The sequence below is a fragment of the Moschus berezovskii genome, chromosome 3 (assembly GCF_049115385.1).
Source record: "Moschus berezovskii isolate FMDL1 chromosome 3, NW_MosBer_1.0, whole genome shotgun sequence".
NCBI classification, from domain to species: Eukaryota; Metazoa; Chordata; class Mammalia; order Artiodactyla; family Moschidae; genus Moschus; species Moschus berezovskii.
Window position 1 is genome coordinate 16,383,604 of NC_142462.1, and position 16,719 is coordinate 16,400,322.

The 16,719-nt window shown below is 40.7% G+C and overlaps 1 protein-coding gene across 1 annotated transcript in view; it reads right to left on the minus strand.

The window, feature by feature from the left end:
- Positions 1-2,181: 2,181 nt before the first annotated feature.
- Positions 2,182-16,719, minus strand: part of HEPACAM2 (HEPACAM family member 2) — a 46,300-nt gene continuing 31,762 nt past the window's right edge. Inside the window, exons 4-8 of the mRNA XM_055420434.2 lie at positions 7,969-8,094; positions 7,855-7,879; positions 7,725-7,762; positions 6,056-6,129; positions 2,182-2,411 (exon numbers count right to left, since the gene is read on the minus strand). Coding sequence (XP_055276409.2) covers positions 2,298-2,411; positions 6,056-6,129; positions 7,725-7,762; positions 7,855-7,879; positions 7,969-8,094 — 377 coding nt within the window. The 3' untranslated portion in view covers positions 2,182-2,297. The remainder of the gene's footprint in view (positions 2,412-6,055; positions 6,130-7,724; positions 7,763-7,854; positions 7,880-7,968; positions 8,095-16,719) is intronic.

Genomic DNA, 16,719 nt, shown 5'->3' on the forward strand with positions numbered 1-16,719 from the left:
TGCCTGTCCAGGCAGGCATCCCCCTCCCCACCTTGGCTGCTGCTCCTGAGCACGAAACCCCTTAGTTTAACCCAGCCTATCAAGAGCTAGTCTGTCTATAAAAACTCTTGTAATCCCTTGGTTCGGGGCTCAGAGCTTGCAGTGTTAACTCCTCTGGGCCCGCCGGTGTAATAAACCTGAGTTCTCCAACTCTCCGAGTGTGGTGCTTGGTATCTTGAGTACTGGTTTCTGCCTCATGGGAAGCACTGGGACTGGAGTGTGTGTGTGTGTGTTGGGCTCCCTGGAAGGAGCATGTCCTCAACAGCAGTTAAATAGCCCTCAATGACCTTGAAAAAGAGCTTTTCTGCTGTATTTTCAACCTTCAAAGTTTATTTCTGAAATAAAATTTTATACTCTCAAGAAATTCTAGCGATATTGTTCATGTCTGAAAGCAGTCTAATTTCAGAAGGTGATTTTTTTTTTTAACTTGAGGAATCATTTTTTTTCAGCAAATCATTTTATTTGGTGTTCTGAAATTACAGCTGCCATACTCCACAGTTGAAAATCAATATTTATTTCATTATTTGGAGACTTAAAATATAAACCTCAGGTCTTCTTTTGGTTTATTTGCAGGCTAACTGGAAAAATATAGAATAAAGGACATATAGAAAAACAAATGAATTTAAATAGGGCAAAATTTTTGCTTGCAAACAATCTTAAAATTAGGAAGCAGAGAAAATCGTAAAATTAGGAAGCAGACCATACTCTCAAAATTCTATATATTCCTTATTTTTAACAAAGAAAAACACCCCTTCATTTTCTATTCCAGACACTAAAGAGGGTTAGGTGTCATTTTAGAGAGGTTTTGTTTAACTGTCCTGGAATAACATTCCACTCTGGTGTCCTATTAGATTAATAACATAATGCTACAAAGCAATATTCTCTTCTTTTCAAACCCGAAGCTCCCAGCTCTGTCAGGGTCTGCTCCTAGTTACCTGACTCCCTTTTCTCCAGGTTCCTTGAGACAAGAAGGAAAGCACTGATGGGGCCCTCTGAGGTGCTCCTGTCACTTTTCAGCCCTTAAATGATGGCACAGGCCCCCCAGGGCTGGGTCTCCTCCCTGGAAGACTGTTTCCCATGCATTCATCCACTGCTAGCTGTTATTTTTGGTATTTACCCAGAGGTGTGCATGAATTACTTTGCTAGAACTGTTTTCTTTTGCCAAAGGGGAAGTTCCTGTGCATGGTTATTGATGTTCTTTTCAAAGTCAATAAATGACAAATAAAGAAATGATGGAAGATGATTTGTGGCAGTTACGCCTGCAGGCAGTTACAGCCCGCAAAAAAGGGAAGTTCATTTCATTATTCCAGAAGGCTGTTGGCATAGTTTTTCCACCTATGGGAGGGGAAGTCGACTGCCTGGTGTCAGCCCCCAGGTTAACTGGATGAGCAGTTTCCTGGCTTTTCTTGGAGTGAGCCCAGTCCTTACCATGGTGGTTCTATTCACTTGAGAGTAGACTGCTTTGAATCTGTGAGAGGTGGGCATTTGATGGGGGCAGTGTTGTGTACATTTTGCAGGTTTTTTTTTTCCTCCTGGTCCTGTTTGTAGTGATCCGCCTGCCGATGCAGGAGATGCAAGAGACACGGGTTTGATCCCTGGGTCAGGAAGATCCCCTGGAGGATGAGATGGTACCCCACTCCAGTATTCTTGCCTGGAAAATTCCATGGACAGAGGAGCCTGGTTGGGCTACAGTCCACGGAGTTGCAGAGTTGGACACGACTGAGTGACTGAACATGAACACACCCATTTGCAGTAATAGATCACTGACTCTAAAACCACTACATGTGTGCTTAGTTGCTGAAGTCATGTCTGACTCTGTGGCCCCATGGACTGTATGTAGCCTGCTATTCTCCTCTGTCCATGGGATAATCCAGGCAAGAATACTGGAGTGGGTTGCCATTTCCTTTTCCAAAAACCCTACAGCCACTGGAAAATCAGCAAGATAACCAAGATGGCTTGAGAACTGGCCTAATGACCCCTTTCTTCTCCAGAAGACGATTCACTGGGGGAAATGCTAGATTCTAGAGCTCTGCATCTGGTCCACTGGCCCAAGTACTTGGCCTCAGAAGATACTTGTACGTTTGCCTGTTTTATTTCTTAGAGCTATTTTCAGGTGGGAAAGTGTGTTCACAGGTACGGGAGCTATAATTTTCTGTTTTTATGTATTTTTTCTTCTGAACCTTTCAATAAACTTTGGGGACAGCAGGGGCTGAATGCTGAGCCCTCTCAATGCAGCATCATCAAAAGCAAGTTCATACTTACTCTGGATGATCTTGCTGTTGGGCAGGGATGTGCTGAATAACTTCGTAAATTGTACTGTGCAAATCTTGCCCTGGTACACCATCAGAGACTGGAACAGATCTCACTGGCATCTAGAAAAATAGGGCACATTAAAAAAATTGGAAGACTAGCAAATGGAATTTCCACTATGCTACCCAGTTGAAAACAACTGAAAGAGGTGATGATGAGAGAATTAGAACTGTTTAACTTCCCTTCCTGGCCTTCCCTGGTGGCTCAGTGGTAAAGAATTCACCTGCCAATGCAGATGTGAGTTTGATCCCTGGGTCGGGAAGATCCCCTGGAGGAGGGTGTGGCAACCCACTCCAGCATTCTTGCCTGGGAAAACCCATAAACAGAGAAGCCTGATGGGCTGCAGCCCATGGGGTGGCAAGAGCTGCATATGGCAAGAGCTGCATATATAAACAATAACAACTTCCCTTCAATACCCATTTCCTCCTTGCCACAGTTCCTTGCACTCACCCTACAGGAGTTTGTGCAGGGGCACAGCTATGAGGTCAGAAGAGAAATAGCTGGGCAAACTATCACTTTCCCCTCCATTTAAGCAAAAAGCTGGCAGTACTGTGAAGGAAGTGCAATAGAAAGAAAAACACAGCAAAAGAGAAGATATCAGGATAGGTTAGAATCAAAGAGCATCTATTACTGTCCTTTATATTATATCTCAGCCCTAGCTTTTTGATATTAATTGCCAATCATGTGTGCAAAGGTGGTTTAGGAGAAAGAATAATGAGTAGCCGGAAGCCCTTATCATGTGGCAAGTTAGTAAAGACAGTAACAAGAAATACAGAACATACAAGGGAAGATGGTGTGGCTTGAATGCAGTAATGGGCTTTAAAAGTAAAGACGTAAAATGGAATACTGTATGTTTTTATTCAACAACATAAAACGTACTATAAAAGCTTGTGAATTTAAAAAAAATAAAGGCTTAGATGAATGTGGAAAGTATAGTAGTATATGCTTGGTTAAGATCAACATGTATTTTATTATTGCAAGTGGCATTTTTGTTTCGTTAACTCCTATTTCTTACATTTGATGCTGTTATTCTTATAAATACTGCTTTCTAAGTCCTTAGCTAAAGTCTGGCTCTCCTCCTCATCCTAACTCATCCTATGTTCATTGTACTTGTCGCCACTTTCAGTCCTTTGTATTTATATAGTCCTACCTGTAGAGCACTGTTTGCACTATATAGATCATCCGACGAGTTCTTTATTTCATCCCCATTTGACTTGCCAGATCACTTTGGAACGTCTTAGCTTCAGGTTTTTCTGGAGACTTCCTATTTCCATTCTACTTGTTAAAGCTTTCACACAGTCCTAGGCTATGTGATTCGGTTCATCCCATCATTTTTTTGTCAAGGGAACTTTGGTTCAGAGTCTGGATTTAAGATCAACCCTTGATTTTCTTTGGTATAGGGGTTTTCAGGGGCTATGATAAAAGCAATCTACAGGCTCTTTGCTGGTCTGGTAGTTACGACTTTGCCTACCAATACAGTGAGTGCAGGTCCTAAGATCCCACATGCCTCCTGGCCAAAAATCCAAAACAGAAAACAGAAGCAATATTGTAACAAATTCAATAAATACTTTAAAAATGGTCCATATCAAAAAAAAGTCTTTAAAAATTTTTTAAAAAAAGCAATCTATATAGAAAATGACTAATTTACTCACCTAACCTAATACCAGAGCTGTTAGCAAGTAATAAATTTGTTCATTCCATGCCATTGCTTTCTGAAAATTCCCAAAAAGAAGTGCTGAATGGACAATGAAAGGTATAGCAAGTAGACAGAGAAGGAGTATTCATCATTTCATGCAGCATGAGAAACTAAAAGGTGGATTCTGATTTTTGAAAACTCATAAAGTTAGTAGTTCATTCCCCTTCTTAACTTCAATTTTGAGATCTTGGTAATGTTATTATTATTCCTTTCTCAAAGCCATTGCACTCAGCTGCTAATCTTCACAAATTCTGGCTGCTTCTAACATGGATCCTTTTCCTCCTCCTCCTCAGGTTGTTCGTGTTGGTTTCTCACTTTTTCCTAAAGCACCTGGAACTGCCAGTGAAAGACTTCAGCTGATTCCTCAGGCGTTTTCATCCCCGAAGATGGGTATGGTTCCAAATCGAGTTATTCCACTTACGACAGATTCCCTGGTGGCTCAGATGGTAAGAAAATCTGCTTGCAATGCACGAGACCTGGGTTTGACCCCTGGGTTGGGAAGATCCCCTAGAGAAGGGAATGGCTACCCACTCTAGTATTCCTGCCTGGAGAACCCCATGGACAGAGGAGCCTGGTGGGATACAGTTCATGGGGTCACAAAGGGTTGGACGTGGCTAGGTGGCTAACACTTTCACTTTTCTGGTATGTAATCAAGCATTCATTTCTTGGCCTTAGGTTCTTTAGAACTGTAGCATTTTGAGCAAACAGAGGTCCTCTCAATACAATCTTAAAACTGAGTACTGGTTAATTGCAAGAATAAATTTAAAGTTTCTTACATAGAAGTCACCCCTTTCTAATGCGTTCCTAGGAATAAAATATGACTTCAAAATTCATTTCCAGGTCTTATCAGGCTTCAGTTTCCTGCTTTCCCATTTAAAAGACATGCCTGAGAGGGGTGCTTGCTGTCATGATGAGGAGCTGTCTCTGAAATAACTGATCCACCAAATTATTTATTTTTGTATTTTTGGTTGTAGAAGTGAACCGTGAGCCTATCCTGCCTGAGACTGAACAGGACATGCAAAGATTTTGCAATGCCGTTTTGCCCTTTACCCGTGATGACATGGACACTGGTGTTATGACTCACCCACAAGAGGATGAAATTCCATCATTCCCCCTCCATTACTCACTGGCATTTGAGAAATAGAACCTGTGGCCAGGTAACTTGCTGGATGAACCTCAGAACCTTAGAATTCTCTGAACAAGTGAGACAACCAATCCCAAATGGCAAATAGTTAGTTTTAAAAAATGGAAATGAAAATGCCCAGAGGCAAGTAGTTCATTTCAGGGGCCCCTTTCTTAGGTGAACTCTCACAGGGGAATAAGGAAACAGGAAAGATCAGTTGTATATAAATCTATAAAAATGTTAATGAGCTGATTAGCTCAGAGAAACATTCTGTTTGTCTCTCAAACAAAATTGATTGCTTCGAAGACCTTGCCTGTGCAGACTGAAAAAAAAAAGTTTCAACTGTATAAAAGTTCTCTTGTACCTTCAGAAAAAAATAAAAATATGTACCTGCATATTTTGGGTTTCTACACTATCTTTCTTCTGAAGAGCATAAAGTACCTGTATAATCAATTGTCTCTGCAATGTCTTCAGGAGATATGAGGGGGGATTAAAGGGGAAACTGAATGACAGAGAAATTCAGTGAAGAGACAGTCCAGAGTCATCAAAGTGACGCAGAATGATTTAAACCAGGCTTTCTCCGTCCCTCTTTTATTCAATTCCTTTGACCTTCAACCAAGTTAGTTCTCTCTCCACTGAGCTTACCAGGTAAAGAATGTTTATGAATTTGTGTAATTTCCTTATTTGTGTTAGCTTTTTTGATAGAGGCTTAGAAAGACACTTTAGCTCCCCAGATTCGGCACCGTCATTCATTATACAGTGAGTCAATATGGCTGAGGGTAGTGTAGCCATTGGATTGCAGTGCCCCCAGGTTCAAAGGAATGATGCTTTCACCTCTGCTGAAGCAGAATGCTACTTCTAGGATAAGCAGCCACTAGAAAACCAACCCTAGCAACACCAGAAGCATCTGGGAAAGCAACAAATTCGTATATTCCAAAGTCATCCAGCGCATCCTCGTGGCCTGAAATGGAAAACAAGTACTCCTTACAAACCAAATGCCTTGAACTGTGATTGTTATACTTTTTTATTATTAAAATAAAACTTTATAAAGTGATCTTTATGGTTTGCTTCAAGTGGTATGTGTATTAAACCAATTTGACATTTCCCATTGACTCAATGGACATGAAGTTGACCAAACTCTGGGAGATGGTGAAGGACAGGGAAGGCTGGCTTGCTGCAGTCCATGGGGTCGCAAAGAGTTGGACACGACTGAGTGACAGAACAACAACGACAGTCCTCTATAGCCATGCCGCCGCTAAGTAGTACTGGAAATCACGCCTTTTGAAGCTCAGAATTGAAACTGAATTGGGACAATTATTCTTAAAGTCTGATGTGGGAACAGTGGTGTATCATATATATTCAAATAAACACATGTGGGCAGCCTTGCCCTTAGTAACTTCCAGTTACCAGAGACTTACGGCCACCAAGGCCTCAATCTGTCAATTGCAGCAGCTCTTAATCCACCCACAATATTGCAGTATCCTGCTAGATCTAACAGAGTCCACCAGGACTAATAAGAAAAAAATAAGCGACTAAGAGCTTCCCTTGTGGCTAAGAATCCACCTGCAATGTGAGAGACCTGGGTTTGATCCCTGGGTTGGGAAGATCCCCTGGAGAAGGGAAAGGCTACCCACATGTGAATTCTGGAGAATTCCATGGACTGTATAGACCATAGAGTTGCAAAGAGTTGAACACGACTGAGCAACTTTCACTTCACTTCATGGCTGCCTATGCATACAAAATAGAATACACAAGTCCAATATCACCTAAACTATCATCTGTAAAATGTAGGGTAGCTCTTCCAGATAGTCTCTGGGAGCTTTCAGAACTCCTACACTTTATTATTTGTGAGAAAGGACTAGATAAGGGGAAGAAGACCCATGTTTACTAAGGACCCAGGCATTGTATCAGGCACCTATAACACTGGATTTAATTCTCAGAGCAACCCTGAGGGGATATTACGAGCTCTATTGTAGAGATGAGTTGAGGTCAGGCAAAATACTTTTCCCAAGGTGATATTGGGGGAAAGAGGAGCATATGGGTCAGAAATCCAGCTCCTATGACTCTAAGGCCTGAGCCAAAGCCCCACTGTCAACATAACAACTCAGGCGGGAGTCAGAAGTGATGGCAGTGAGGGGCACCCCTGGAGTCGGAGAAGCAGCAACCTGGGGGACCTCACTTTCCTCTTCTCCCTGGACAGGAGCTGTCTGCACTGTGTCTGCTTTACAAACTGGCATAGTGAGAGAACACTTGGGCAGTTCCAAAACTGTAAGAGGATCAGGGGGATATGCGCCAGTGGTGGTGGGCGAACGAGTCTCTCTGAGCCTTAGTTCTCTTGACTGTAAAATGGTGTTGAAAGTGTCTTTCGGGGCTTATCTTGCAGATCTAAGTGACCTACAGAAAACTAATACAAGGGATAGCACTTCGTGAAGTGAGGGCAGTCACCTTGGGAGGGGATGAATTCTGTTACCTCAAAAGTACATTGTATAGAATAGCTAATATTAACAATATATATTAATAATGATAATACACAGCCCCTCTCAGCCTGGCCATTACCTGAAAATGTTCGCGCTTTCCTGTATTCTGTTTCTGGCCTGAAAAGACAAATCAGTGTTTCTGTCAGTCTTAATCATTGAGGAGAAAGCATTCAAGAGAAAAATTGTTTTCATAGAAACATATGCATTACCTGCCGTCTAGCTTTTGTTTTATAACTAAAAACCAAGAAAGAAAAAAACACAGTAAGAATACTTTTTAGTATACATATAAACCATTCACATATATTTAAAAATTTTTAACCTACCTTTGTGGGGTTGGAATTTTTTCCATAAGAGAAGAAGACACATGGATACAATCATAAAGAGTGATATTCCAGTTATGCTCGCTAAAGGGGACAGTGATTTCCCTTTCTGTGCGAGCTTCTCTATCCCTAAATAAAAAGACAAGTATATTTTAATATTTTTATTAAAGATCAATAATAAATTATTATACAGCTTGACTTTATGCTTTATTCTAAATGACACGGTATTGCAAATGTATATATATTACACACACACACACACACACACACACACACAGAGTCTGAGCAAGACCTAACAGAAGGAATACACTTATCTGAGAATGCACACTAAACTTTCTAAGGATGTTTATGATTGGAAGTGTGGTGAGCTGTTCAGAATAATACCACTATGTTATACTAGATGTAGCAAGTAGCTCATATTTTTCAATAGTGTTTGCTGGCATTTAACTTGGGTCTGTTGGATCTCATTGGATGAACATCCCCAGATGCTAGGCTGCTCTCTCTCTCTCTTCCCATCTCACTTTTTAACACTGTTCACGTATGTGGATTTTCTAGAATGGTGGTGTGTGATTAAATGTGCAAGAGGAGAGGTGTTAGGTTTAAATCATTACTCATTTTTGACCAATAAAGAGAGATTAATCTCTAAAATAAAATGTGTGTGATTGTCATTAGAATATTTTAAGTCCCACTTTTGATTACAATTCACTTTGGTTTGCAAGTCATTCCTTTTGTTAATCAGTTCAGTTCAGTTGCTCAGTTGTGTCCTGAGGACACGTGAATTGTAATCGAAAGTGCGACTTAAAATTTCTATATAAAACATAGTGCTAATAGCTAACACCTGTTGAGTGCTTACAATACATCAGGCTCCATTCTAAGAGTTCATGATATGTATTAACCCCTGGATGTCACAATGATGTTATTAGGGAGGGCTCAGAGGGTAAACAATCTGACTGCAATGCAGGAGACCTGGGTTCCATCCCTGGGTTCAGAAGATCCCCTGGGGGAGGGCATGGCAACCCATTCCAGTATTCTTGCCTGGAGAATCCCCATGGACAGAGGAGCCTGGTGGGTTACAGTCCATCGGGTTGCAAAGAATTGGACATGACTGAGCGACTAAGCACAGCACAGCACATTATTAGTATTACGCCCTCTTAGAGATGGGGAATCTGAGGCTTCCCTGGGGTCACTCAGGAAGTAAGGGGCAGAGTCCAGATGAGACCCCAGACTCTTTGACACCCTGTGCTTCCTCACTTTGATGCTGTTTTCACAAAATTTACTAAGTATGGCAAAGTTGACACTAGTTCCAGACTACAACATGCTTAGTCAGAGAGTTAATCTATGAAGTGGAAATTGTTGTGACCTTCAACAAAAGCAAGTAACAGATGTCTTCCATTTTACATGTGAATCAGGTATTGATGTGGACATGAATGGTGGTAGCTGCCCATCTCAGTCCAGCTGAATGTGGGGGTGACAGTCGTGGGATGTCACTTCCCTCCTGCCATGGTGGAGAACAGATTGAAGCGTCCGGGTGTGGTGAAGAACACGGTGGAGACTCAACTCTGCAATAAATATCCAGCCTGCATCCTGTCAACTTCTACCACAAAGACTCGGCTGAGGCCTCCAGCAGCCAAGATGAGGATGAAAACTTAATCTTTCCCCTTTTTCACTGTGGACCTATATATACTCTCTCAGCTTTGCTACCTACAACACTTGCAGTTTTCAATCTTCCCTGAATCTTGTTATAAGGTAGTGTAGATCATATATGTTAAACTCCAGTTAAAAAGTCAGGGGAATCATGGTATCTCCTTGACTTTCTCCATGAATTGTTCTTCTTATATTCCCTTTAAGTCCTTAAGAGTTTAGGCAAGTTGCTTTTCATCACCAAAAATCTTTACTATTTCAGATGGTATGTTTATATGTTTCTGGTAGGTATTCAGAGAACTGTGTTCTTAAAATGTTCCTTTTTTTTCTTTACATGTTTTTAAAAATGTATTTATTTATTTAGGCTGTGTTGGGTCTTTGTTGCTGCGTGAGGGCTTTCTCTAGTTGCAGTGAGTGGAGGCTATGCTCTAGTAGCGGTGTGCAGGCTTCTCCTTCAGGGGCTTCTCTTGTTGTGGAGATGGGCTCGAGGGTGCAGGGCTTCAGTAGTTGTGGCACATGGGCTCAGCAGCTGTGGCACACGGACCCTGGAGTGCGCAGGCTGCAGTAGTTGTGGTGTGTGGGCTTAGCTGCGCTGCAGCATGTGGGTTATTCCCACACCAGGGATCAAACCTGTGTCCCCTGCATCGGCAGGTGGATTCCTAACCACGGGACCACCAGGGAAGTCCCCAAAATGTCCTTTTTATGGCATTATAATAGTTATGTAATATTTATTGCTTTTAAACAGGTTGTAAATTAAACTTTTTTCAGCTTCGGGTAGAAGAAATAAAAGCAAAGCAGTATAAAATGAGCTAGAATTGCAACTTATTGGTTCTGATCTAGACCAAAACATCACAAAACTTATTAGAAGTATTATTTTTCCCCCTTTTCTCTTGGTTAATAATTTTTAGAAAAAGTTACACTCTCCCACTGTGAGCATGCTGGCCTTTTAGTCGGTAACTGTTGTAGCATTTGGGGGATCACTGTGTGAGGTCGAGGCCTTTCTCCAGATACCGTGCTCCTACTTCACAGGTTTGTTTTCTCTAAGGAGCCAGGCAGTGCTGAATGAGCTACTTACCTCCAAGGGCCTGGATTTTCACAGTAGTAAAATGAGGAGGCTGGAGTGACTGGCCTTTAAGTTCTCTTGTTGCTTGGATATTATACGATTTGAGGTATCAAGAGAGTTTTACATGAAGTTTATGCAAATAGGACACTATATGCAATGGTATGGATAAGACTCTTGAGAGTCCCTTGGACTGCAAAGAGATCAAATCAGTCCATCCTAAAGGAAATCAGTCCTGAATATTCACTGGAAGGACTGATGCTGAAGCTGAAGCTCCGATACTTTGGCCACCTGATGTGAAGAGCTGACTCATCTGAAAAAAACCCTGATGCTGGGAAAGATTGAAGGCAGGAGGAGAAGAGGATGACAGAGGACGAGATTGTTGGATGGCATCACCGACTCAATGGATGTAAGTTTGAGCAAACTCTGGGAGATGGTGAAGAACAGGGAAGCCTGGAGCGCTGCAGCCCATGGGGTTGCAAAGAGACATGACCGAGCGACTGAACAACAACAGTGCAGTGGTATGCTAACGACTGAGTATCATGCACATATATACATACGAAAGTTATAAAGTTCACCAATGTGACAGATGTGTAGCCTAATTTAGATTAATAACAAAGTGTGCAATGCTCTTTATTGCTAATTCCAGATATCTGCTGATTCTCATGGCTTGTTTTTGTTGATTTTTGCTAAACTCGTGTATTTTCAACCATATTTTGAAACAATTCAGTTCAGTTCAGTCGCTCAGTTGTGTCCGACTCTGCGCGACCCCATGAATCACAGCATGCCAGGCCTCCCTATCCATCACCAACTCCCGGAGTTCACTCAAACTCATGTCCACAGAGTCGGTGATGCCATCCAGCCATCTCATTCTCTGTCGTCCCCTTCTCCTCCCACCCCCAACCTTTCCCAGCATCAGAGTCTTTTCCAGTGAATCAACTCTCCGCATGAGGTGGCCAAAGTATTGCAGTTTCAGCTTTAGCATCAGTCCTTCCAATGAACACCCAGGATTGATCTCCTTTAGAATGGACTGGTTGGATCTCCTTGCAGTCCAAGGGACTCTCAAGAGTCTTCTCCAACACCACAGTTCAAAAGCATCAATTCTTCGGTGATCAGCTTTCTTCACAGTCCAACTCTCACATCCATACATGACCACGGGAAAAACCATAGCCTTCACTAGACGGACCTTTGTTTTCAAAGTAATGTCTCTGCTTTTTAATATACTATCAAGGTTGGTCACAACTTTCCTTCCAAGGAGTAAGCATCTTTTAATTTCATGGCTGCAATCAGCATCCGCAGTGATTTTGCAGCCCCCAAAAATAAAGTCTGACACTGTTTCCACTGTTTTTCCATCTATTTCCCATGAAGTGATGGGACCAGATGCCATGATCTTTGTTTTCTGAATGTTGAGCTTCAAGCCAACCTTTTCACTCTCCTCTTTCATTTTCATTAAGAGACTTTTTAGTTCCTCTTCACTTTCTGCCATAAGGGTGGTGTCATCTGCATATCTGAGGTTATTGATATTTCTCCTGGCAATCTTGATTCCAGCTTGTGCTTCTTCCAGCCCACCGTTCCTCATGATGTACTCTACATATAAGTTAAATAAGCAAGGTGACAATATACAGCCTTGACGTACTCCTTTTCCTATTTGGAACCAGTCTGTTGTTCCATGTCCAGTTCTAACTGTTTCTTCCTGACCTGCATACAGGTTTCTCAAGAGGCAGGTCAGGTGGTCTGGTATTCCCATCTCTTTCAGAATGTTCCACAGTTTATTGTGATCCACACAGTCAAAGGCTTTGGCATAGTCAATGAAGCAGAAATAGATGTTTTTCTGGAACTCTCTTGCTTTCTCCATGATCCAGCGGATGTTGGCAATTTGATCTCTGGTGCCTCTGCCTTTTCTAAAACCTGCTTGAACATCTTGGAGAAGGCAATGGCAAGCCACTCCAGTACTCTTGCCTAGAAAATCCCATGGACGGAGGAGCCTGATGGGCTGCAGTCCATGGAGTCGCTACAAGTCAGACATGACTGAGCGACTTCACTTTCACATTGGAGAAGGAAATGGCAACCCACTCCAGTGTTCTTGCCTGGAGAATCCCGGGACGGGGGGCCTGGTGGACTGCTGTCTGTGGGGTCACACAGAGTCGGACACGACTGAAGTGACTTAGCAGCAGCAGCAGCAGCAGCAGCTTGAACATCTGGGAGTTCACGGTTCACATATTGCTGAAGCCTGGCTTGGAGAATTTTGAGCATGACTTTACTAGCGTGTGAGATGAGTGCAATTGTGCGGTAGTTTGAGCATTCTTTGGCATTGCCTTTCTTTGGGATGGAATGAAGACTGACCTTTTCCAGTCCTGTGGCCACTGCGGAGTTTTCCAAATTTACTGGCCTATTGAGTGCAGCACTTTCACAGCATCATCTTTCAAGATTTGAAATAGCTCAACTGGAATTCCATCACCTCCACTAGCTTTGTTCGCAGTGATGCTTTCTAAGGCCCACTTGACTTCACATTCCAAGATGTCTGGCTCTACGTCAGTGATCACGTTATCGTGACTATCTTGGTCATGAAGATCTTTTTTGTACAGTTAGATTTCAAATAAATGCTTGGTTATTATCCAATTCAACAAAGAAACAGTTTACGTCAAAGATAAACAAGTGCAACTTCACCATGAATGTTGGTTGACATTTATTAAGATGAAACTGAAACAATGGTGACATTTGTTGGAACTTCATTTAACAGTAATTTGAGTAACTGCTTTGCTAAACTGAATAATAGTTTTTGAATACTGGAAGAACTCAAATATTTTTTGGCTATATATAATGCAATGGCTATGGAAACAATGCACTTTAAAATTTTCTCTGTATTATCATCTTCATCACTTAAGTGTAACAATCAACAATTTTTCCATCACTCTCATACACGGCAACAATCTAATTAATTGAATAATACCCCCTGAATTTTGTAGTTGTTGTTTGCAATATTCATATTATTTCATTTAGGTTAAGTTGTTTTTCTTTATTATTGTTAGGTTTTTGACTGCTTATTCTATTAATCACTGAGAGGAATATGCTAAAATCTCCCACTCTGTGGATTTTTCTATTTCTCTTGTCAATTTTTGCTATTTATTAGATGTACTTGGACGCTATTCTAGTAGATGCATATAAATTCAGAATTTTTGTATCTTCCTGCTGAACAGACCACTTCATTTTTTTGAAATGTTCATTTTTAACCTAAAATAATATTTCTTGTCTTAAGATATATATCTAATTCTTATCTAATTTCTTTGGTATTAGTGTGGCCACACCAGCTTTCTTTGGACCATTTGCATGGCTTTTTTGCTCACTCATTTACTTTCAGCATCCTTTATATAATGTATATCTCTTATAAGGGTTAAACAGTATTTTAATACGTAGGTTTACAATTCTTGTCTTTTAGTTGGAATATTCAGTCCATTAATATATAATGCAATTATTAATATATTTTGGTTTCTAACTATAATCTGATTTTTTTCTACATATCCTACATTTTTGCTCTCTCCTTTTTTGTCTTAATTTGGTTTTATTAGGAGTTTATTTTATTCCTCTTTTCCTCTTTATTTGTTTGTTATACACTTTTTGTCTCTTAGATTTTAGAGATGAAAAAATAATCTAACCAGAATTAATACTTTTAGGCAAAATATTCTGTGACATAAATCATAGCAATATTTTCCTAGTTAGTCTGCCATGGCAAAAGAAATAAAAGCAAAAGAACACAGTGAGACCCAATAAAGCTTGTAAGTTTTCGCACACTCAGCAAAGGAAACCTTAAACAGAACAAAGAAGCAACTTAAGAACTGGGGAAAAATATTTGCAGATGGTGCAACCAACAAAGACTTAATTCCAAAATATATAGACAGTCCATACAGCTCATTAACAAAAACCAAAAAAAAAAAGCAATCAAAATATGGACAAAAGACATAAATAGATATTTTTTCAAAGAAGACATACAAATGGCCAACAGTCACATGAAAAGATGCTCAACATCACTAATTATTAGGGAAATGCAAGTCAAAACAATGCAGTAATAATAACTTTCATATTAAAGATGTTCAAGCTAAAATTCCAATATAGTACTCAAATTTAATGCAGTAGTGCTGAGTACAATTCTCTGCTCTTTCTACCACTCTTGCCTGACCATTATATGAGAAATAGAAACCCTTTAAATTATTAGGCCCAAATCTACTTGGTTCTACCAACTGGAACTACAACAAATAAATCAGACCCTGCATGATGCCACATCGACTGTTTGATGAAGCTCTCACTTCGCCCCTGAGAAGTCTCTTCTTCAGATCCAGTACCTCCAAATGATATTCTTTATATGTCTGATTTTCACATTCTCTACCATTTCAGAGGTACGATTTTAGAAGCTCAACAAAGCTATTCAATTTTACTTCTAAAGTACAAATTCAGAAGGACCCATACTCTGGTGTGGCTGTCAATAAGACAGAGGCAAACAGAATGGTCTGAGACACCAGCAGTGAGACAAAAGCAAAGTAACATAGCAGAAAAAATTGGTAAGAAATGCTAAGTAATAAAGTGGCATGATTTAAGATACAACATATTACTTGGGCACCACTTTTAGCAAGTGAATTCTCTTATTTGTTCATTTTAGATCCAATTACTGAAGTCAAAGTTAGCCAATTTTCAGATATAGACAATTAAATTTATGTGCATTATATGTGTATAAAACCAAGTGTACATTTGTTTCCCATTTATTTGGTATAGGTATGTCATATCAGTAATAACGAAAATCATAAAGAAATTGAAAGTGTCATTTATAGGTACAGATAAAGAAACAGTTTCAGAGAAACGAAAATACCATAGTAAGTCCTAGAAAGGAGACTGGAGAAATACATTTTTTCCCTGATTGCAAAACTTTTAATGGTTTTAACAGTTGGCAGGTAGGCTCAATATATTCACTTTTACTCTAACCTTTTCTAACACCAGGTTTGATGTACTCCAACTCTCTCACTTCTTGATAGGCGGACTGCCTTCACTAAAATTCAATATCCCCTAGTCCCTAGAAATAAAGTCAATGCTAATTTATTTGGGTCAAATGTCTCCTTACATTTAACAATGAAAATTATTTTAATGTAGTCTCAGCTGTTTTTCCCCTTAAGCTTGAAAACATGCTAATAATTATTATTTCAGAGTGTTTCTCATAATGCTGCAGTTACACTCTGGCATACACGGACTCTTTCAGGCCCTCCTATGATTCTGATGCCTTGTAGTAGGTTTAGCAAACAAGGACTGGATGTCTTACACGAGATAAGACACATCTCCTCCCTGCTCCTTCGTTTTTAAATTTTTGTCCCTTTTACTTTGTGTTTCCTGGAATAACCAAATTTTTACATTCTATCCTAGAGAGGACCCAACTCATTCTCTTTAGCATTACTTCCTTATTTCTTCAGGCTCCTTCCTGATTTCCCTCTAGCCTCTGTGAGCCCTCCATCAGAAAGTATCCTGAGGTGACTAGCACCTGTCAGCTCAAAACCTTGGCCATGGCTAAGGCCAAGTATCCTCTCCCTGGAGACTGAAGAAGAGAGACAATCCTTTTCTCAGAACTAACGATCTTCTCTGTTTAGGCGCCCTTCTCTTCTAGAGCATCCTGATTCTCTCAACACTGCTTCTCATACATGGCATCTGGAAAAACGGTACTGATGGGCCTATTTGCAGGGCAGGAATAGATACAGACATAGAGAATGGCCTTGTGGGCACAGCAGGGGAAGGAGAGGGTGGGACGGATTGAGAGAGGTGCTCTGTGATCCATCTATCTATACACTACCATGTGTAAAATGCACAGCTAGTGGGAAGCTGCTGCATAAAACAGGGAGCCCAGCCCAGCGCTCTGTGCTGACCTAAAAGGCTGGGGTGGGGGTGGGGTGGTTGGCAGGCCCAAGAGGGAGGGGGGTGTATATATATATACCCTTGTGAGTGATTTGTGTTGTTGTATGGCAGAAACCATACAATCCTAAAGGAAATCCAGTCCATTGTAAAGGAAATCAGTCCCGAAC